Source organism: Dendrobates tinctorius, unplaced genomic scaffold, assembly GCF_039654945.1.
Source record: "Dendrobates tinctorius isolate UK_male_01 unplaced genomic scaffold, ASM3965494v1 ptg000046l, whole genome shotgun sequence".
In the NCBI taxonomy this organism is placed as follows: domain Eukaryota; kingdom Metazoa; phylum Chordata; class Amphibia; order Anura; family Dendrobatidae; genus Dendrobates; species Dendrobates tinctorius.
In genome coordinates, this window is record NW_027361714.1 from 22,117,166 (window position 1) to 22,141,090 (window position 23,925).

General features: G+C 42.0%; 1 protein-coding gene across 1 annotated transcript in view; it reads left to right on the forward strand.

The window, feature by feature from the left end:
* Positions 1-22,819, forward strand: part of LOC141089389 (uncharacterized) — a 93,396-nt gene extending 70,577 nt beyond the window's left edge. Inside the window, exon 10 of the mRNA XM_073575749.1 lies at positions 22,273-22,819. Within this exon, the coding sequence (XP_073431850.1) occupies positions 22,273-22,470 (198 nt within the window). The 3' untranslated portion in view covers positions 22,471-22,819. The remainder of the gene's footprint in view (positions 1-22,272) is intronic.
* Positions 22,820-23,925: the final 1,106 nt, after the last annotated feature.

Consider the following 23,925-nt stretch of genomic DNA (forward strand, 5'->3'; position numbering starts at 1 on the left):
GGCCAGACAGTAGGCCCGATTAAAACTGATGACCGTACCAACTGGGGGAGCCGGTCAGTGAGAGAAAGGTCAGGTGACGAAGCGCACTATAAGAGTGTAGTGACTAAACAGTGTCTGATGATGCAGACAAACCGGGACTGGAGGGTCAAAGACAATGACCGGTATTATGACCACTGGGAGCGGGGGAGGCCTAACGTAGAGATGAGGCCGTATGACAAATGGAGACGGTTCTCTTGACCCACGGGGCAAGGTGTAGTGAATGCCCGGTCTCGAGAGCCGGGGGTTATGCTGTGTGTTCAACCCCACAGGTTTGAACATGGGGGGAGGTATGTGGTGTAATGACCGCTGTGTCCACTAGGGGGCGCTGTGCGGATGTCCTAGGAGAAAGGATGAATGGCAGAACCATGAAGGACCGTTATGTATCTCAAGGTGGGTGGCCTTGAGATGGAGAGTGATGCATTTATTGACCAGCAGTGATACTGCTGAGGTGTCGTTTCTACGTGTTAGGGAGAAGTCTCCAGGTAACTAGAGAGTTGGATGGGCCTGGTTACCTACAAACCCACCCAAGGGATGTGTCGGGAAACGCCTGTAGTAAAGATATGTGAGTGCTTGAAGGACCTGTGATGAGGACATAGCCATGTGACCCGGTGGGCATGGCTACGGACCATATAAGGCGGCCAGGGTAGGTCACATGTGGTGTATGCAGGGACCTGGTTGGTCCAGAGCGGAAGGTCCCGCTAGGAGAGTTGTCTCCTGGCACACAGCAAGAGAAGTGGCTGTGTGGAATGGTTGCCAGTGTCTGGGAGTTCCCAGAGGAAGGAAAGGAACGTCTGCAGTGAGCCGTAACTGCCATGAGGTAAACTCTGAGAGGGGTGAGGAATCTGTGAGGCTGATGAGTCTGAGTACTGGACATTGAGACCCTGTGTGACCATAGGCTTAACAGAGGACAGCTCTGTAATGCACGCTATGCTGATGATATGAGCTGTATGTTATTGGTCACGGTTTATGCTGCATAATAAACCACAGGGACTGATATAGCTTTATGAAAACCTGTGGCGGACGTGATTATTTGCTGCCAAGCGAGTGTTCCCCAACCCTGAATGACAGCGCTACCTCACACCTCATACTTTAACCCTAAGGCCGGGGTCACACTTGCGAGTGTGTTGCGAGAAACTCACTCATCAATACTCGGCACTGCCACCGGCACTCGGGACCGGAGTGTGTGACTGCATAGAAATACATGCAGCCACACACTCCAGTGCTGAGTGCCGGCGGCAGTGCCGGGTATTGATGCAAGAGACTCGCGCGAGTTTCTCGCATCACACTCACAAGTGTGACCCCGGCCTAATTGGTGTGTCAGGACATTTTTTCAATTTTAATAAGTTATTAATGAAAACATCTTTTTAGGAGTATTTTTTTTTGGTCTGTTTGACCTATTGTTAGCATATTCTTAGTTTGGTTGGTTTTCAATAGTTCCCCAAAAGCTATGTCAGCTATGTGAACATCCCTACACATTAGATTGAATTCAGATGAACCTGCAATTTTCTGTGAGACCAGCTAGCCATGTAATGTATATGAAGGCTTCACAACATCATGAGACGAGGTTCATGCAGTTTGAATCCATACACCCCGTCCTTTTGTTTTCACTTAAGATAAGCTGTCACTATACATATCTGGCAGCGGTTTTCTCCTCTCTTTCTATTGCAGGTAGATGGACACTCAGGCATGCTAAATGTTCCTGTACATGAGGAAGTCCAGACTAATAGCTTTTAGAAGAATGAGCATTTGGCCAACAGCTATGAAAGTCTATGAGGACCCCTAAATACCAAAAAAATCAGTATAAACTATTTTGTAATTACATTTCTTTCCACTAGATGGCAAAAGGACTTTACCTTTTATAAGAAAACCCAAAAATATCCCAAATGATGTGCTATTTATTCTACTGAATTAAAGGGAACCTGTCGCCAGTTTTTTCATGTCTGAACTAAGACTAGCACCTTAATCAGCACCTGTGCTGCATTCCATAAAAGGGTATTTAACCCCCTGACTCCCCCTGAACACCCCTAAAAACCTTTTCAAACTCTCCAATGCTCTATGTAATTCCTGCCGGTCCGGTCTGATAGGCGTCCATGTCTGTCCTTCTGATCACTGTCCTCCAGCTCTGATTGAAAATGATGACACCTACTGCGTCATCCACATAGCCGGGCAAAATCTCGCTCCTGCACAGAGACATCGTGGGCTTGCGCCTGCCCACTATGCTCTTCCCTACTGCGGGCTAAGCCTATAACATAAATGCTCATACGCCCTGCTTTGGACAGAGCTTAAAACATAAATGCACATGCGCCCTTATGTTTTAGGTTTTGTGCCCGCATTAGGGCAGAGTAAAGTGCGCAGATTTTGGACCAGGTCGGCAGTATTTACATAGAGCGCTGGAGAATTTCAAAATGTTTTGGGGGGTTTACAGGGGGTTATATACCCCTTTATGGAATGCAGCACAGGTGCTAGTCTTAGTTCAGACAGGAAAAAACTGGTGACCAGTTTCCTTTAAGTGGTGAAGCTATTTGCAGCTTGTAATTGAATAATGAATAACTCTTCATCTTTTGTTATGTATTTGTATGTAGCATGTCAACATTTTAGAAAATTATAAAAGCAGCACTTTTTATTAATTTTCAAGTATGTAAAATCTTTTAACTTTGCAGTCAGCTTAGCTATGACGTCAATGAGCTGAAGTCTGTGATTCTCAAATCGTTTAGAGTACATGGCTGCTGCAAGATGACTGATGGCTGAGTGATGACTCATTTTCTGTTCTGTTAAATGTAAACCAAATATATAGATTCTAAGAACAAATACAGCTGAAAAAGAACAAAGGCCCAACAAGCTCAACCAGTATAACTCAGAGGCAGAAAATTCTGGTGAAGTGATGGGAAAAAAAAAATAAAGTCTGATAACATCTTCCAGATGAAAGAGTGCAGGGGTAGTATAAATTATCATCTCGCCATGCTTTCACTGCCTGTGTTATCAGATACAACTGCCCTTACTTGCAAGTAAAGCTGATACCAGAAGAGGAGAGGGCACTGAGTTTGTCAACTAAGCAAAGTCACCATCCTATTATGCTGCCCAGTTGAGTCTCTTCCTCTGTCTTCTCTTAATAAGTGACATGAGGACCGCACAGTCCCTTAGTGTTAATAAATATGCAATGTAATTTCAGTGATCAGGTGAGGCACAGTTCCCTATTTAAATCCTTATGTGTCACTATTCCAGTGCCAGTTGTTGTGTTTAAGTTTGGTCCTAATTACTTTTCTGATGCCTGACTGTTTATAGGTACTTTGCTGCTTAACCACTCAGATTATTATTTAGACTTGACCCTGGTCTGGGAGAGCCTTATAATGTGATTGGTTTTGTAATCCGACTTGTGTGTGATGCACAAGCACTAAATAGTCTAAGTTGGTGAAGTAAGAAAAAAATAGGCATAAATTAAATTTATGGGATCAAATAACTAAAAATTGTCATTTGTATATGTATTCATCCCTTTTGCTATGAAGCCCTTAAAATTTTTTGCTTCAAGCAATTACCTTTGTCAGTCACATGCTTAGGCTAGTTTCTTACTAGTGTATGGCCGAGGTGCGGAGGGCTGCCGCGCCTCCTCCCGTCAGCTCCGCCTCTGTCGGCATGTGTACCCTATCCTTAGCATTGGGTACGCAGGCCATGCCGATGAATGCAGATGCCTCCGCTTGCGTGTTTTTGACGGTGCGGCGAGCACACCAAAATGCAACATGCTGCGTTTGGCGAAGGCCGCCGCACCATCAAAACGACGCATGCAGAGGCATCTACATTCATCGGCACGGCCTGCGTACCTAATGCTAAAGATAGGGTACGCAGGCCGCATTCCAACAGAGGCAGGGCAGAACGGACGTGGCCAACTGTAACTCTACTGCCCATGGTGACATATTGAAAGTTATCATTAGTCCCAGCACCAAATTGGTGATGACCCAAATGGCTTTGTATAAGTAGTGGGGTTATTCTTATCAGGACAAACAATACTAACATGTCTCACCATCAGAAAGATGTGGAAAAATTGATCCTGGACCATGAGATCTTCTAGTTCCTCAAAGCTGAACACAGAAATTCCTCACAAATTCATTGGCAGAAAGTAATTTTCTAGCTCTTCACGACTCCCACATACTAGACTACAGAACCTTACCCAATATACTTCTCATGTAAAAGTTGTATTTTGTAATGAAGGCATCTTTTATTGTGTCATTGTCAAGCACAGTGTAGGAAAGACTAAGTATAACACGAAGGCATGAGGGGAAGGGAGCCCAACACTAGGGAAGGGGGAGTGGAGACACCTAGGCAGAACTAAAGTCATCATATCTGCCGTAAACATCCCTATATAGGTTCTGCAACTATCGCCGAGCAGGAATCTAATCCCTGCCTGACCCTGGCGATAAGCCCTGCTTAGGGAATGAGGGGATGACTAGTTGATCCCCACTACCACTAAAGACAGCTGAGATAGACGAACAAGGGGAACACTTATTGTTCTGTCCTCACTAAATGAGGCAGGCTGACGTAGCTATACAGGCAGATAAACCGCTATACAGGAGTCCAATAAGGAAACTGTGGTTGAGTCTGTGCTTTTAATGAATGTTATAGTATATTGATGCGGTGAAACTGTAAACAATCATATACTGTACATACAATCAGTGCATGGTACAGCATAAATACATACTACACATTTTATACATTATTCATTGACATTTACAAAGCTAGTAACTGACCAAGGGATACAATTGACTAAGCTAGGCTAATATTAGAGCAGAAATTACCTACAGAAGGCATAATTACATACCAGCAATGCAATCGCAAGGCGACAGCAATGGATGTGCGCTTTCTTGGATACAGGATGAAGGAAAATGGAGAGAAATGACCGCAAACATGACTAAAGATTATGGTAAAGATTATGAATATACAAGTTTCTCTATACTCATACTAATAAATAACTGTAAAACTATGTAAACAGATAATCAGAGGTAACAAATTAGATGTCGGAGAAAGAACACTTATCTTGCGACTCAGAGATGTAACACAGACGTCCTCCAGCAACACCAAAGAGGAAGATAGTCGACTGCTATAGCTCCAAGCCTCAACACTGGGAGATGGAAATATCACTGGCAACTGCCAGTAGCAGGCTGGGAGTCTATAAATACCCAGGTCCAGCTGTGTTAATTAGAGCCAGAGAGACGTTGCCATTGAGTCAAAGAGCCAGAAGCGTTAAGAAGGTGTCTGCAGACAAATGCGGAGACCTTCTGCAGCTAGATGCAATGCAATGCAATGTCTGTAGCTTCTGGTAGCAGATAGGCCATAACTTTCAAGGTTTTTCTTTTTAACTTTGGAGTTAAATACTGAGGCGATTGATCACGGGCATATGGTTTTTGTTGCACAGCTTCTGGATACCCAAAGTTGCAGTAGAAACTTCACAGAGCAGATTACATGGGATAACAAGCTTTTACCTCTCAGAACATGAGGTAAAGGAAAAATGCACAGTCATTCAGTGCTGCACCAGGAAGAAGTAAACAAAACTGAAAGTACAAGAGAGACCTTTTCTTTTACAATGCGTTAAGCAGGGAAACTTTACACAACAACGCCATCGATTGTCAGATCAGCATAAAGTCCTCCTTCACATAAACAAAGAAGTCCACAACTGTTGCATATACCAACAGTTTTGCCTTCGTGTTTTTTTAAACCCTTACAGAAAAGTGTGCCAGTCCCCATTTTTCTCCATCACAGAAAAGTTTTTCAAACGGTGTACTTGGATTCATGTCTGGACTGGGGTAACTGAGAATTGTTACCTCTTTTTAATCTGACCGTCTCCAACTGTATCCAAGCCTGAAAGTTTCCAGCCTCTCTCTCCACCTGACATTGTTCAGCAGCAGCCTGTTGGTACTATCGAATAAGCTGTAGGCGCAGACTAGCATTACATGCAGCCAACTATTGCTAGGACATTTGCAAAGAAAAGCCCATGCCCTTTCCAAGAACTGGAGCCATATGAGTAGCCTCAGGAGAAGCTATTTCCAGGACAAGGTCCACTGCTTGGCTCCTGTGAGACGACCTGCCTCTTTTCCCAGGTACCACAGTACATTGCTCCTAGTCCTGCTCCATCAAGGCTCCAATCAGCAGATCCTTTGACTTGTCTATGGGCTCACAGAGGTTAAGCTGGTTCCTGTAAAAGGCCACAATGTTGGTGACAAGCCTTTGCCAAATGCAAAATACAAAAGAAAAGCAGAAAAGGGGAAACAGTTTACAAGTATCATAAATAAGCACTAAATTAGCCTTTGTAAGGATACTGCCAAACAGTGAATCTATCTCTGCCAGTTTTCATGGTGCATTGTACAAAGTTAGCCATGTGGATGTCATGCTTCTATCCTAACTGCAGTGAACTGATATGACAACATACCTCAGATAGGTGAAGTGTTGGATTGGAGGATATGTTACCAGTCTCCCTTTGGACTATATTATTTACTAGCTCTAAATTTAGATTTCTTATTTGAACCTTGATGATCATTAAAAGTCACTTTAGACTTCTACCCCATTAATGACCAGTGTAAATTTTTTTTAAATCTGACCAGTATCACTTTATGTGGGTAATAACTCTGGAACGCTTCAACATATCCCACTGATTCTTGGACTGTTTTTGTGGCACATTATATTTTATGATAATGGTAAATTTAGGTCAATATGTTTTAGGTATATTTACAAAAATATCACAAATTTGACAGAAATTTTAAAAAATTTGCAATTTTCAAACTTTGAATGATTTTCACTTTATTCCAGACGGTAAAGTGAAATAACACATGTATAAATAACATTTCCCTCCCTCTTGTTTGCCTTACATCAGCACCATTTGTAAAATGTTCTTTTATTTTGTTAGCATTTTAGAAGATTTAAAAATGTAGCAGTAATTTTTCATGTTATCAAGGAAATATGCAACATGTATTTTTTCAGGGACCTATTCAGTTATGAAGGGACTTTGGGTGACTTATATTTTGGAAAACCCCAAAAAGTGAGACCATTTTAAAAACAGCATCAGTCAACAACAAATTCTTATCAGGTAGTTTATTAACCCTTCAGATGCATTTCAGGAATTAATGCAAAATGGCATAACATGAAACAAAAATGTTATTTTTATCACCTAAATGTTCCTAACTTCTAAACAGGCCACTATAGCCAGCAGACACCATGGCAAACGTCAGGACCACACAGTCATAATCTCAGGGTGCTGATGGATAGAGATGAGTGAATTTGTTCGGATTTTGTCCCCGAATCTTATTTTGACATATTCGAGCCATGTTCGAACAATATTTGTGCTGAATATGTGTCTTATGATCGGTTCCAAACATATTCGGCAATTTCTACTCCCATTGACTCTAAGGGTCCCGTTACACTTAGCGACGCACCAGCGTTCCGACAACGATACGACCTGGTAAGGATCGCTGGTGCATCGCTAAATGATCGCTAGTAAGCTGCCAAACAGGCAGATCTCTTCAGCGGCGCAGCAAACGTCCAGCGATCCTCGGCGGTCGTTGGTACCTTGTCACACAGCAGCGTTTTTAAATGATTCCAGCCTGTGTCCTGAGTTCTGCGTCACTGACGAGATCGCTCATCGGCATCAAACACAGTGATGCGAGCTGGCCAGCGGGACGCCGACAATGAAAAAATGGCACAGACCTTTCGCGCACGATCAGAGATATCCAGCAGGTGGTGGCTGGTCGCCGCTGAGTGTCACACAAAGCGAGATCACTGTTGCGTCTCAAAATCGCTGATAGATAGACATAGTCAAAGCCAATTTACTAGTAGAAAACAAGAAACAACTGGAAACTAACATGTAGTAGAACTTCAACAGTGCAATGAAACTTGAAAATGTCCAACTTAATTAGTCATTCATTTAAAGGGAACCTGTCACCCCCCCCCAGGGCCTATTAAGGTAAAAGAGCCACCTTCTCAGCACTAAGGCTGCATTCTGTGAAGGTGGCTGTTATGTTTTTTATCCCTCTTACCCCAGAAATAATGACTTTTATAAATTTCGCACCATACCTGTATTGAGTCAGGGATGTATGTTTTCTCCCTGACTCAAGCGCCTCGCATCCATCCATCATGCCCCTCTGGCTAGTGGGAGCGGCCTCCTCTGTGTCTCCTCACGTCACCGATGCCTGCGCTGTACAATCATTTTTCGGGCATGCGCCATGCATACTGTCCTGGAACTTACATCCACTGATGTATGGAGATCACACCTGCATGTAGCGGAGGCCCCAGATCCCGTCCTGCAGTGTGTTCTGATTTATTCACACTGCAGGGATGGGAATCTGGTGCCTGCGTACGGAGTCTCGCTGCACCTGTCCCCATCTCCCTCCGCCTCTTTCCGACGTATTACAGGCGCAGAGATCCGCACTAGACAGGCAACATATTCTGCCCCGCAGGAGGGAGATGGGGATGTATGAATACATCATAACACACTGCGGGGTGGGATCTGGGGCCTCCGCTACACGCAGGCGCGATCTCCATACATCAGTGGATGTAAGTTCCAGGGCAGCGCGCACGGCGCATGCCCAAAAAATGATTGAATATCGCTGGCGCCGGTGATGTGAGGAGACACAGAGGGGACAGCACCCGGGGGACTGAGGGGGATGATGGACGGCTGCGAGTTGCTTGTGGCAGGGGGAGAAAACATACTTCCCTGATGCAATACAGGCATGGCGCGCAATTTACAAAAGTCAATATTTCTGCATAACTCGGGATAAAAACATAAGAACTACCTTCACAGAATGCAGCCTCAGTGCTGCAGAAGGTGGCTCTTATACCTTAATAGGCCCTGGGGGGGTGACAGGTTCCCTTTAAAATGTGGACACTTAAATAAACTTATGGTAAGTAATTTACTTCAATGATCCTGTCCTTCAATCGGCAAACAGTGACTGCATTCACGCCTGTGCAGTGGCGTGGATCACTGTGCTCTATAGAAGCTGCAGTACCCAAAGTCTTGTGAGATTTGTGAAGTCTCGCGAGACTTTGTCTTTGTGCAATTTCAATAGATCACAGCGACCCGCGCCACTGCGCAGGCATGAATGCAGTCACTGATTGACGCAGGAGGGGCGGCAAATTACAGGCTGTGGGGCAGATATTATAGGCGGCAGGGCGGGTATTACAGGTGGCGGGGCGGCTCGCTTTCCTGTGAGCCACATGTCAGGAGCAGGTGGTGGGGCGGGTATTACAGGCGGTGGGCGGGTATTACAAGCGGCAGTGCGGCTCCCTGGGGACTTCTTTTCTGTGACCGTCGGTGAGCCACATGTCAGGAGCAGGCGAGTCACATGTGGCTCGCGAGCTACGGGTTGGGGACCCCTGATCTAAGGAGATAAGCGGCACTGTTAGTGCCAACACTGATCATGGCTGATGCATTTAGTGTACTGCTGACAGCTGCTGATTTATCACCTGTATGGGGATGCTATTCTCTTATATCTCAAATCAGTAAAAACATGTATTGGTGGTCACTAAGGGGCTAAAACAGTGACATTGAGAATTAAAATGGCCTTGTGGATTCTATATCAACAGAATCCAGTAGACTAAAAGAGCTTTTCTGTTTGTGTTATATAGATAATTATCCTGAGATTAATAGTTTAATTAAAACGCCTAATTACTAAAGAACAGTTGTTTAATTTATTCAGTTTCATACATTTCAGATTTCTTATAGTAACTTGCAATTAATTTGTTTGATTGGGGACACGATGCAGATTGCAACCCAACGATGTCGCTTTCACACACAATATTTTATATTAAAATGGGGAAAACACTATTGTTAACCACCAGTGATATGATTTGGGCTATAACTCCTAGTAATGTTTTGACATCCCAAGTGTCTAGTGCAATAGTATCTGCAACTGCCAACAGCTGGATAGCATGTCATTCATTGTCTGGGGACACTCTGGCTCATGGCTTCAATATTAGGGCTGTTTAGGTTACATGACATCAAAATGATGAGTTTAGCTTTCAGCTGTCTAAACTGCAAATGTTGTTATTATTATTATCTAATAATGAAGGTAGATTAACACTATAAAAATAGGAAAATACCCAGCTCACTCACAGTAAAGATTGCGACTTACAATTGCATATGAAACTTCTCTACAGCAGGGAATAGTCTGAATTGGGTAAAAATATAATAGAAAGTAAACATGTTTCAAATGCCCAAACCGTCCTTAATCCCTTCCCGATATTTGCCGTACATATACTGCTCTGTGGGAATTGCGTTCCCACAAACAGCAGTACATGTACAATGACATGATCGCGTGGCTTCACGCTGAGCGCCCTGGCGATCATGTGCAGGTGTCAGCTGTGTAAGAGCTGACACCATGCAGCAATGCCAGCGATCGGTACTAGCACCGATCGCAGGCATGTAACTGCTCTGATGCCGCTCTCAGCAGTGACAGGGACATAGAGGAGCATCGCGCAGGAAATGGGTTGTCCTGATGGCCTCCATGGAGACCCTCGGCCGCAAGATGGCAGCAATGTTCTTCGGGGACCTGCAGGGAAGGTAGCTTGTGAGCGCCTGCTGAGAGCAGACGCTGACTTGCCTCCTTCCTTGCATGTCAGATGCTGATGTGATACTCTGCAGCGCAGAAGCATTGCAGAGTATCAGATCAGCGATCTGACACTATACAATGATGTCCCAGGATGGGACAATGTAAAACAGTTTTTAAAAAATGTTAAAAAGTGTTAAAAAAAAATTTTTAAATCCCCAAATAAAGAAGAAAAAACATTTATTTATGTAAATAGAAAAATAAACAAAGTAAATATATTTTGTATCGTTGAGTCCGTAACGACCCGCTCTATAGAACTGTCCTACTAGTTAACCCCTTCAGTGAACACCGTAAAAAAAAAATAAAAAACAAGGCAAAAAACAATGCTTTATCATCATACCGCCAAACAAAAAGTGCAATAAAACGCGATCAAAAAGATGGATGTAAATAAAAATGGTACCTCTAAAAACATCATCTTATCCCGCAAAAAACAAAACATCATACAGCTTCATCAGCAGAAAAATAAAAAAAGTTATAGCTCTCAGAATAAAGTGATGCAAAAGTAATTATTTTTTGTATAATTGTTTTTATTGTGTAAAAGCGCCAAAACATAAAAAACTATAGAAATGAGGTATCGCTGTAATCGTACTGACCCGAAGAATAAAGCAGTCTTACTAATTTTACCACACTCGGAATGGTATAAAAAAACAAAAATCAATTCCTGAATTGCTGGATTTTGTTCATTCTGTCTCCCAAAAATAGAATCGAATAGAAAGCGATCAAAAAATGTCACGTGCCCAAAAATGGTACCAATAAAAACGTCAGCTCGTCCCGCAAAAAAACAAGCCATAACATGGCTCTGTCGGCCAAAATATGGAAAAATTATACCTATCAAAATATGGTGATGCAAAAACTAGTTTTCACAATAAAAAGCATCTTTTAATGTGTGACAGTTGTCAAACCTAAAAACCCAATATAAATCTAATATCGCTGTAATCACACCAACCCAAAGAATAAAGTCGCCTAATCACTTGTCCTGAACGAGGAACGATGCAAAAAAATAAATAAAACCAATTCTTCACATGCTGTTGATTTTTTCATTCTGTCTTCCAAAGATCAAAGTAAGGCTCGACACACATCTATCCTGTGCTCTATGCTGAGCACTTACTACGGAGTTTCCGTGTAAATCTCTGAAATACATGATTCAGAAGGAACCCCCGGCAGAAGATTCCCTCTAATGAGGCAGATGGAGTAACTATGTATGCCATAGGACCCGTGATCTAGCAGTGTCTGTCTTTATAGGATTACATAAAAGTGCCATTGGCCATAGTTTTGTGCACTTCTGAAAAGAAGGACAGAACAGAGGCCAGACGGAGTCCAGAGTAAATCTGCTGCCTTATTATAGTGAATGGATCCCTCGGGGGTTTCATCTGTTACGTCACTCAGAGATTTAGATGGAAACCCCAAAGTAAGTGGTGAGCGTAGAGCGCCAGATAAATGTGATCATAAGTGTTATGTAAAATGTTCCCAATAAAAGCTTCAACTTAATCCACAAAAAAAACAAGCTCTCACTCAGGTTCGTCAACTGTTAACGGAAATATAGGGGGCTTCCAGTTTAGTGGTAGCACAAAGGCTCTTGAAAAGCGAAATGGCTCTTTGCAAAAGAAATTCAGCAAATTCTCTGCTCCCAAATCCAAATGCCCCCCTCCCTTCTGAGCCCCAGTGTGCCTAAACCACATTTAGCGCCCACATGTTTGGCATTTCTGTAGTGAAGAGAACCTGCCTAATCTACAGGTGTGTGTCTCCAGAAGCATGACCTGGGCATAATTTACTGGTGACTGTGACTTACTTGTCACTACAGAGTACTGGTCACTACAGCACACTAGTCACTACAACGGCAGTTTGCAATTTTCACTCAGCAACATTCACTGCTTCTTGTTTCTGGAAAACACACATGAAGTCAAAATTGTCACTACATCTTTAGACTTATTCCTGAGGGTTATAATTTTCAAAATGGGGTCACTTGAAGGGGGATTCTGCTTTTCTATTACTTAGGGGCGCTTTATATGTAATCCGCAAACTATTCTAGGAAAATCTGCGTTCCAGGAGGCAAATAGCGTTCCGTCCCTCCCGAGTCTCTCCATATGGTTAAGTAGTACAGTACAGCCACATATGTGGTATTGCCACGTTCAGTAGAAATTGTAGGACAAATTTTAGTGACATTTTAACCCATTTCCCAGTATGAAAATGTAAAATCTTGATGGTAATAATTTAAATTTTTTTATCTTCACTGTCCAATGGTATAAAAGTCTGTGACACACCTGTGGCGTCAATATAATCACTGCACCCCTAGATGAATTAATTGAGAGGTTTAGTTTGGGTCATTTCTGGGGGATTCTACTGTGTTGGCACCTCATGGGCTCTGACAATGTCACATGGCACCCTCAAACAAATGCAGCAAAATCTGCACTATGATATGGCGTTTCTTCCCTTCTGAGCTTTGTACTGTGCCTCAAAAGTAGTTTTCAATGACATATGGGGTATCGGTAAACTCGGGAGAAGTTGCATAACAAATTTTGGGGTCCATTTTCTCCTGTTCTCCTTGTGAAAATTCAATATTTGGAACTAAAAAAGATTTTTGCAGGAAAAATTTTATTTTTTTATTTTCACGGCTCTACGTTATAAACTTCCGTGAAGCACCTGTGGGTTCAAGGTGCTCAATACAAATCTAGATATGTTCCATAAGGAGTCTAGTTTCCAAAATGGTGTCACTTCTTGGGGGTTTCCACTGTTTAGGCACATCAGGGGCTCTCCAAACATGACGACATCTGCTAATTATGCCAGCAAATTTTACATTCAAATAGTGAAATGATGCTCCTTCCCTTCCAAGCCCTGCTGTGTGTCCAAACAGTAGATTTCCCCCACATATGGGGTATCAGCATGCTCAGGATAAATTGCACAACAAATTGTATGGTCCATTTTCTCCTATTCCTTGGGAAAGTAAAAAAAGTTAGACCTAAAGGAAAATTTTTGTGAAAGAAAAGTAAATGTTTATTTTTTCTTTCCACATTCCAAAGATTCCTGTGAAACACCTGAAGGGTTAATAAACTTCTTGAATGTGGTTTTGAGCACCTTGAGGGGTGCAGTTTTTAGAATGGTGTCACTTTTGGGTATTTTCTGTCATATAGGCCATTCAAAGTGACTTCAAATGTGAGGTGGGCCCTAAAAAAATGGTTTTGCAAATTTTGTTGTAAAAATGAGAAATCGCTGGGTAAATTTTAACCCTTATAGCTTCCTAGCACAAAAAAAGTTTCAAAAATTGTGCTGATGTAAAGTAGACATGTGGGAAATGTTATTTATTAACTATTTTGTGTGACTTGACTCTCTGATTTAAGGGCATAAAAATTAAAAGTTTAAAAATTGCAAAATTTTCGCCAAATTTCCATTTTTTTCCACAAATAAACACAAGTAATATCAAATAAATTTTACCACTTTCATAAAGTACAATATGTCATGAGAAAACAACCTCAGATTCAGTGGGATCCATTGAAGCATTCCAGGGATATGACCTCATAAAGTGACAGTGGACTCAATTGTAAAAAATGGCCTGGTCAGGAAGGTGAAAACAGGTTTCGGGGTGAAGGGGTTAATAGTGACATATAAACAACAATACAGATTTCACTTTTAGGGTGTGTGCACACGTTGCGGATTTGGGTGCGGATCCGCAACGGATTTGGCCCTGCGGATCTGCAGCAGTTTTCCATGCGATGTACAGTACCATGTAACCCTATGGAAAACCAAATCCGCTGCGCACATGCTGCGGAAAATTCCGCGCAGATTTGCTGTGGTTTATTTTCCACAGCATGTCAATTCTTTGTGCGGAATCCACAGCGTTTTTACACCTGCTCCATTATAGGAATCCGCAGGTGTAAAAACGCAGGCGAAATCTGCACAATATCTGCATTAAATCCGCAGGTAAAACGAAGGTTATTTTACCTGCGGATTTAGCAAAATCCACGCGGAAAAATCCGCACTGGAATCCGCAATGTGTATTGTCATTCACATGCCACTCATATGACTTTTGTTTTTATACATCACAAATTAATAAAATTTAATAGACCAAATATAGCTTACTATGCTAAGAATTGCAATGTATCTGTAAAATTCAGATGCTAAATAGCTGATCCATATGGCATCTGAGGTTTTTGTGCACTCCTAGACTTGGATAGGTGAGTCTCAGCCAAAATATGCAATGGTCCAAATGCTGTCTGTGTGAGGACAGCACTCAGGCTGAAATTACGTTTGAATGCACCATTAGGCCATGTTCAGAAGGGAATATGAAAAAATTCAGACAATTTTCATTGATATTGTTGTCTATAGTCAATCCATTTGCCATTGTGTGTCCATATTTTATGTCCATATATAGCTGTGAGGATTCTCCAGTGCCAGCAGCAATTAACCGCAACTATGTGATTTGCATACATTCAGCTATGTGCCGACTAGATGAGCGTGGCCTCTCTCAATGCAAGTGTATTGAGCGATCCTCACACAATCTAGTTGGAATGTGGCCGGAAGTATGCATATCAAATATCAAAAATGATCGTCTGCTCCCAACACTGGAGAATCCTCACAGTGTTTGCAATCAGAGGATTCACAAGTATGCAGTCACATAGAGTGATTACAGACTTATAGCTTAAGACCGGACAACTCATTTAAGTCAGACCTTTTTGAAACATCTTTGAGGGCTGAATGTTTGGAAGTGGATTATGGGTATCATGCCTCAGGATTCGATCAAGCAGTCTTGTGGTTGGCTGCTGACATTTCTATCCACTGGAGATCCTGTCTCTGTTCAGGTGCTGATTTCCCTTTGCCTATTGTCACTCCTTTGTTACAGCACATGTTTTCCATTTGCTATTTGGTCTATCCTATCACACTGCAGTTCCTTCACACTTACAACTACCCAATTTTGTGGTGAAGGAATAGTTATTATTTGGGACAGTTGCTGTTTACTCTAGGAGTTTACTGTGTGCTTTTTGTAGTGTGTGTATTACCTTATCCCCTCCCATTTGGTTGGTCGCTCATATTGTTCCCTTGTTAAATAGTTCAGAGTGCATTCAGTAGCATAGTAAGGTGGGAGACCCAGGCCTCTCTACCTTCGAGAGTACCCCTGGGACAGGGATAGTGAGGGCCCCAGCTCCAGGGACAGTTGCAGGCCCCTTCCACTTCAGACCGGCACATCGTGACATATGGTTAGTTAAATTGCTCCTTGGAATATCATAATTTTTTTCAATTCTCATTCCTAAATCTGTCAATCCCTTCTATCCTAGATTGTAATGGAAAAAAATGGGTTAGATATCCTGATATGACACTACATTTAAGATGAATGTTGTCACTGTTCTATTCCATATTTAATCAACAACATTTTTCACAGCGCAGAGACATCAGTCCTGTGAATTCATTTCATGTAACCATTACATTTGTAAATTCCATTTCCCCGATTCTTCATTATAAAAATGTCTTTTCATAGTAATACTTATCAATGTCTAAAAATGTGATAAAAGGTCAAAGCAACGAGTAGGCACAAAATTTAATCCCAAAGTCAGTACTTTGTTTTTTCAGATGCCTTCCACAGATCACAAATTCAGCACATCAAGATTTTCTTTTATTCTACTAGGCTCCTCAAACGATGCTTCAAAGTTATCAGATTTTCTGTTTTTCCTCCCATTCCTCCTTATGTTTATTTGACCACTAGATGGTGGCCCGATTCTATCGCATCGGGTATTCTAGAGTCTCTGTTAAAATAAAAAATAGTGATATACTCACCTCCTGACGGCCCCTGGACTCTTTCCCTCCTCTCACCACGCTCCCGGCATCTTCCGGTCCCAGTAATGCTTAGCGCGAAACACTGCTGATGACATCGCGCTCTCGCGAGAGTGACGTCATCACCGGCCCTTCTCACTAAGCATTACTGGGACTGGAAGATGCCGGGAGCGTGGTGAGAGGAGGGACAGAGTCCAGGGGTCATCGGAAGGTGAGTATATAACTATTTTTTATTTTAACAGAGACTCTAGAATACCCAATGCGATAGAATCGGGCCACCATCTAGTGTATTATACTCCTGTTACACCCGGAGCTGCTGTCACTGTTCTGCTGTTACCTAATTTATTGTACTCCAGTTACAGCCAGAGCTGCAGTCACTGTTCTGCTGTTACCTAATGTATTGTACTCCAGTTACACCCAGAGCTGCTGTCACTGTTCTGCTATTATCTAATATATTGTACTCCAGTTAATCCCAGAGCTGCAGTCTCTGTTCTGCCTTTACCTAATGTATTGTAGTCCAGTTACACCCAGAGCTGCAGTCACCGTTCTGCTCTTACCTAATGTATTATACTCCTGTTACAGCCAGAGCTGCAGTCACTGTTCATATCTTACCAAATATATTGTACTCAAGTTACACCCAGAGCTGCAGTCACTGTTCTGCTGTTATCTAATGTATTGTACTCCAGTTAATCCCAGAGCTGCAGTCACTGTTCTGCTTTTACCTAATGTATTGTAGTCCAGTTAGACCCAGATCTGCACTCACTGTTCTGCTGTTACCAAATGTAGTGTACTCCAGTTACACCCAGATCTGGAGTCACTGTTCTGCTGTTATCTAATGTAGTGTACTCCAGTTACTCCCAGAGCTGCAGTCACTGTTATGCTTTTACCTAATGTATTGTAGTCCAGTTACACCCAGAGCTGCAGTCACTGTTCAGATCTTACCTAATAGCTGTCTACAAATATCTAAAGGGCTGTCACATTGTAGAAGGATCAACTTTATTCTCATTTGCACAAGGAAAGACTAGAAGCAATGGGATGAAACTGAATGGGAGGAGAAACAGATTAGATATTAGAAAAAACTTTTTGACAGTTAGAGTGATCAATGAGTGGAACAGGCTGCCACGAGAAGTGGTGAGTTCTCCTTCAATGGAAGTCTTCAAACAGAGGCTGGACAGACATCTGACTGGGATGATTTAGCGAATCCTGCTTTGAGCAGGGGGTTGGACCAGATGGCCCAGGAGGTCCCTTCCAACTCTACGATTCTATGATTCTATGATTCTATGATTCTAATGTATTGTACTCCAGTTACACCCAGAGCTGCATTCACTTTTCTGCTGTCACCTAATGTATTGTACGCAAATTACACCCAGAGCTGCAGTCACTGTTCTATTGTTACCTAATTACCTAATGTATTGTACTCCAGAATATGTACAGGACTGTGCCTGTGTAATGAGCAACGCAGCAGTGATGCCTTTAATGGCTGTAATGTGCCTGCACAATAAGCAGTGCGGCCGTGTTGCCACGACGACTAAGCAACTGTCACTGATTGGTCACAGCCTAACTGCCGCGACCAATCAGCGAGGTGGGATTTCCATTACAGACAGACAGACAGAATTAGAAAATTATATAGTAGATTGATTTCTTATAACATAAGGGATACCCTTTTGAGATTGTATTGTGATGCATCCATTTTCAGAACTATCCCCATACAGCTCTAAAGGGTCATGTTCAGATGAGCCAAACCTGACCCTTGTTTTAAAAGAATACCATATTTTTCGGATTATAAGACGCACTCTTTATCCCAAAAATTTGGGGTGAAAATGGGGGTATGTCTTATAATGCGGATATACCTTACCGATACCGTTGCTGCAGGCTGGGATGAGGGGGTGTACGGCAGTGCTGCGGGTACCCGGAGGTGCTACGGGGGTGTCCGGCGCTGCGGGGGTGTCCGATGCTGCTGCGGGTGTCTCCGGTGCTGCAGGAGCTCTGCTGACATTTTGTGAAAGCCCAGAGCCACTGCAGTTCCATGGTTTCTTATCTGGTGGACTCCGGGAAAATGGCGCATGCACAGATGGAGGTCTCGGCACCAAGATCTCGGGAGATAAGATCTCATCTCAGCACTGAGATCTCATCTCCCGAGATCTTCGTGCCGAGATCTCCATCTGTGCATGCGCCGCCCCTTGCAGCCATTTTCCCAGAGTTCACCGCATAGGAAACCATGGAACTGTGGGGGCTCTGGCCTTTCACATAATGTCGGCAGAGCCCCTGCAGCACCAGAGACGCCCGCAGCATCAGACACCCTCAGCAGCATCGGACACCCTCAGCAGCGCTCGACACCCGCAGTGGCGCGCTGCACATTGGAACACCCCCTCATCCCAGCCTGCGGCCTGCAGCATCATCCCATTCCTGCCTCCTCCAGCAGAGACCCTGGTACCCCGCCTCACCGCAGCCACCACCCCTGGTAAGCAATTAGAAGCATGGATTATAAGAAGCACCACCATTTTGTTAAAATAAAAAATCCTATTTTTCTCCTCAAAATTTGGGGTGCGTCTTATAATCCGAAAAATATGGTATATGTATCTCCTTGTAAAATTAAATACAGCTAACCCACTAATGACCACCAATGCATCTTTTAATTGACCTGAAATATAAGAGAATATCATCCCCATACAGGTGACAATCCAGCAGCTGTTGACTGTACACTATAGCTGACAACTTGCTGCATCACAAATGATCAGTGTTGGCACCATCCATATCTGTTTAACCCCATAGATGCTGCTGTCAATAGTGACAACATCATATAAATGGTTAACAGAGCGTGCGGGCTTCCTTTCCCATCAAGTGTTCTGAGATCATGATTGTGTGGTCCTGATGTTTGCCATGGCAGTTCGCGACCAAATAGCGGCCTTAGAGTCTGACTGCTGTAGTAACCTGTTCAGAAGTTACTGACATTTAGGTGGTAAAACACACTTTTTCATTCCTGTCATGTCACTTTGTATTAATTCCTGAAATTTACCTGAAGGGTAAATAAACTCCTTGACAGAAGTTTTCAATATGTCAGGGGTGCTGTTTTTAAAATGGTATCACTTTTTGGGGGTTTTACAATATATAGAGCCCCCAAAGTCACGTCCTTAAAAAATAAATTTTGTAAATTTACTTGAAAAAATGCTGCTACATTTTACAAATAGTGCTGATTTAAAGCAGACATGTGGGAAATGTTATTTATTCAGATTTTTTTATGGTATGACTATCTGGATTAAAGGGATAATCAGTCAAAGTTTGAAAATTGCTAATTTTTTAAAAAAATTCTCAAATTTCTGATATTTTTTGTAAATAAACAAAACATATCAACCTAAATTTACCATTATCATAAATTATAATGTGCCACGAAAAAAACAATCTTAAAATTACTGGGAATTGTTGAAGTGTTCCAGAGTTATTACCACATAAAGTGACACTGGTCAGATTTCAAAAATTTGGCCCGGTCACTAATGGGTTAAATATGTATCCACAAAGAAATGGAAAGGTTTTACAGGCATGCTGAAGCACTTGTGTGTTTTAACTCATTGTTTCTCATAGTATTAACACCTAGACTGTTTTTTTGTGAGTAATCATGCTCTAGATTAAGGTTAGGCCTGTTATCTGCAGTGTTCTTGGCTTCATTTGCCAGTCGGTTTCTGTACTCGTCTGTAGTGACTTGTGACCTTGCTCGTGTTGTGTGCTTTGTTATCCCTTGTTTTCCTACCTTTTCCATCAGTACATTTGTTCCTATTTATTCATGTGCTTGTAAACCTTTCATTGGATAGCTACAGAACACTGAAGGACAATTCGGAAAGCTGATCATAGAAATTCTCAGCAGTTTCCACTGACAATCTAATGTGGATTTTCATTCTCATGGGGAACTAATTTTGTTGTTTGTTCTAGATACTTGTATACCAGCCTGTCATCATAGTCCATCTGTTACAGAATATCATCATATGTTGCATAACCAATAGTGAAGTCATTTCAGTATCATCAGATAAGGTCCCTCTTACTGTAAAAAAAAAAAAAAATAGGCATGAAAATAAAACATTTACCCCTTAACATCCAATGACGGGCAGAGTCTGTCATTGGACGCCTCCCCCTGTTTGGTGCGGGCTTCGGTGATGAGCCCACACCTTTTCTGGCACATGACAGCTGATCTGACCAGCTGACTTGTGCCCCTAACAGCCGCTAGTGGAATCGCGATCTATTTGCGGCTGTTAATAATGTTAAATATCGCTGTCAAACTCTGTGGGTCCTAACTTCTATCGCCTTAAAGGAGCACCGGCGTGTGCTAACCCCCGGCTCAGCGATAATGCACCAGCAGGGCAGGTGGCCTGGTGTCTCACAGTGCCCATGCTGCAAGACTGAGTCCCATTGACTCCAGACTGCACCGCCCAACAAGCATAAAACCACAGCAACAATGGCCGCCATATAGCACCAGCACAAAATGAAAGGAGCCTAACCATGATGTACCGTATTACATAGTCACCCAGTGAGCATCATAAAATACTACATTTAGGCTGATTCATCAAGGCTATTTTGCATGTCGGTCTTGATGAACAATGCATTGGAGTACGAGGATTGTGCTTCTTAATGAATTTGGCACTTCTTTCAGCTGTGATGTGCTCCATAAAACTTGGTGTGTATGTGCAGTGCAATATTTTAGTCTCTAGAAATATCTTTAAAGTGAACCTGTCAGCTTATATATGCCCAATCCGTGGGCACCTTGTATCGGACACTGCTTGTATTATTCTAGCCGGGCATGTTTGACTCTGAAACACTGCAGAGTTTCAGAGAAAAACATCAATTGAAAGCCTCTGGGGACCGAGAAGTGCTGTATCTGCTGTGGGCTTCTCCTCGCCTGCTACCCTTTATTGATGTATAGGCTGAGACCTGTCTGTCCAGAGCAGCGGGCAGGGAGAAGCTTCCAGGGACTAGCGTGTCCGACTAGTCTATACATGATCTCGGTCCCTTTATTGATGTACAGGCTTAGACCGGTCAGTCCAGAGCAGCGGGCAGGGAGAAGCTTCCAGGGACCAGCCTGTCTGACTAGTCTCTACTTGATCTGGTTGAGATAATACAGCCAGTGCCTAATACATGCTACAGATATAAAGCTCTTGCCCACTTTACTTTTTTACGCTATGGAAAAAGATGTTAATAATAATCTTTATTTTTATATAGGGCTAACATATTCCGCAGCGCTTTACAGTTTGCACACATTATCATCACTGTCCCGGATGGGGCTCACAATCTAAATCTTTAGTACAGTTTTGTAATCCGCACACGTCATTTTCTTTTGCAATTACCGTAATATGCACTTTATTTACAGATTTTCTTCCTAGACTTGAATGAGGTGCCATAATTTCCCAAATGAAAAAAGATTCATTTGTAATCTGCACACAAGTTTACCAAAAAAGTTTCATGAATGCAAAGCTATTGAGCAAGAAACATATTTATAAAAAAAAAAGAGGTTTTATTTTAAACTTTACCTATTAGAAATAGACAAAAGATGAATATAAAGGAAAATAGCATTAAAAAACCGCAAAAATTTAAATTAGCTAAATGGTGCAGAAATGTTGCTCAAAATTCATGGGATCAAAAATGCACCATGGGACCTTAGCCTAAAACGTTATCTAACCAGAGATTAACACTGTATTTTCAAGTATTTGTATCTGCAAGAAGATAAGAGAAATGTAACAAATGAGCCTATAATACTGTTTCATTAGATGTTACAATTACAAATTGTTTTCATGATTTTAGTTGATTTTGTGACTTAAAATGATCTTCTTTCCAAGGTTGACTGCCATACATTAGTTTTCAGACTTTATAAATTCTATTGATTACTGTTTTTTTTCTTTATTTTAAGATTACCAAAAAGGAGTCTGAACTTCTGCACGTTTCTTTTAAAATAGAAGAACTGGATAAACGTCTTTCATCTGTTCAATCTGATCACTCTATGCAGCGGTCTCTGCAGTCAGTCAAGTGGAAGGAGATCTCCGACTTGGCAAGGTGCATGAAGAAACTCTCCAAAACATTGCCTGATCCACACCTTGACAAGCATTAATGTACCTGTGTCTTACCATTCTAGTGACACGGTCAATAATTCTTATACCAAAAACCCCAGACATCACTTTTTAGAATTTTTATAAAATCTGAAATTTAATAATCAGCTATTACTTCATCACTTTCTAAATGGTTTTGTGTTTTGGATTTGTGTTTTGTTTTTTTATAAATCTTTGTCTTTTTGTGTTCACTGATCATTTTAAAAATTGAGGCATGTACTGACTACCATGCTGGCAAGTACCTATATATAACATGTAACATGTTTGTAACCAAGTAATGGAATAGGTAGGAGATATTTAGAAAATAACTGAAAATGATGTATCATGAATAAAGAAAACTGAAAAAAGTAATGCAATAGAGACTTTATATAGATCACCTCTTCAAGAAGACCACACTCTATAAATCCATACCAGTTCTCAAGTGACAGATTTACAGTTCTAAGCATACTAATCATGTACTTTAACCCCTTTCCAATGTTGGGCTTAATAGTACGCCCACGTCGGAATCCGCTCCGTTGCTGAGCCCACATCTTTCCCAGCATATGTCAGCTGTTTTGACCAGCTGACGTGTGCCTCTAACAGATGTGGGTGGATTCACGATCCACCTGCAGTTAACCTGTTAAATGCTGCTGTCAATCTCTGACAGCGGCATTTAACTCGTGCTTACCAGAACGTGCCGGAAATCCCACCCATCGGTGACCCCATAACGTTATTGCGGGTCACCGATGAGTTGGCATGACAACCAGAAGTCTTCAGCAGACCTGTATGGTTGTCATAGCCGGATTGCTACGAGCCCGGTGGTCAGCGCTCATAGCAAGTGAACATTTCTGCTACACACAGGCGATCTGATTATCGCCTGTGTGTAGCAGAGGCGATCAGACAACTGCAGCTTCTAGTCTCCCATGGAGACTATTGAAGCATGCAAAAAGTTTTAAAAAAATGTTTTAAAAAAAATAAAAAATACAGTATATAAAAGCTCAAATCACCCCCCTATCACACCATTCAAAATAAACAGTAAAAAGAAAATCAAATATACACATATTTGGTATTGCCGCGATCAGAATCGCCCGACCTAGCAAGTTAAAAAAAAAAAAAAAGAATCCGATCGCTAAATGGCGTAACGAAAAAAAAAAAACAAATGTCAGAATTACATTTTTTGGTCGCCGCTACATTGCAATAAAATGCAATAACAGGCGATCAAAAGATTGTATCTACACCAAAATGGTATTACTAAAAACATCAGCTCGGTGCGCAAAAAGAAAGCCCTCACCTAGCCCCAGATCCTGAAAAATAGAGATACTACAGGTCTCGGAAAATGGTGTCATTTTTTTTTTTTTTTTTTTGCAAAGCTTGGATTTTTTTTCACCCCTTAAATAAAAAAGAGTCTACACATGGAGAATCATAATGGCAGGTCAGTTTTAGCATTCAGTGAACATGATAAAAAGAAACTGGAATTG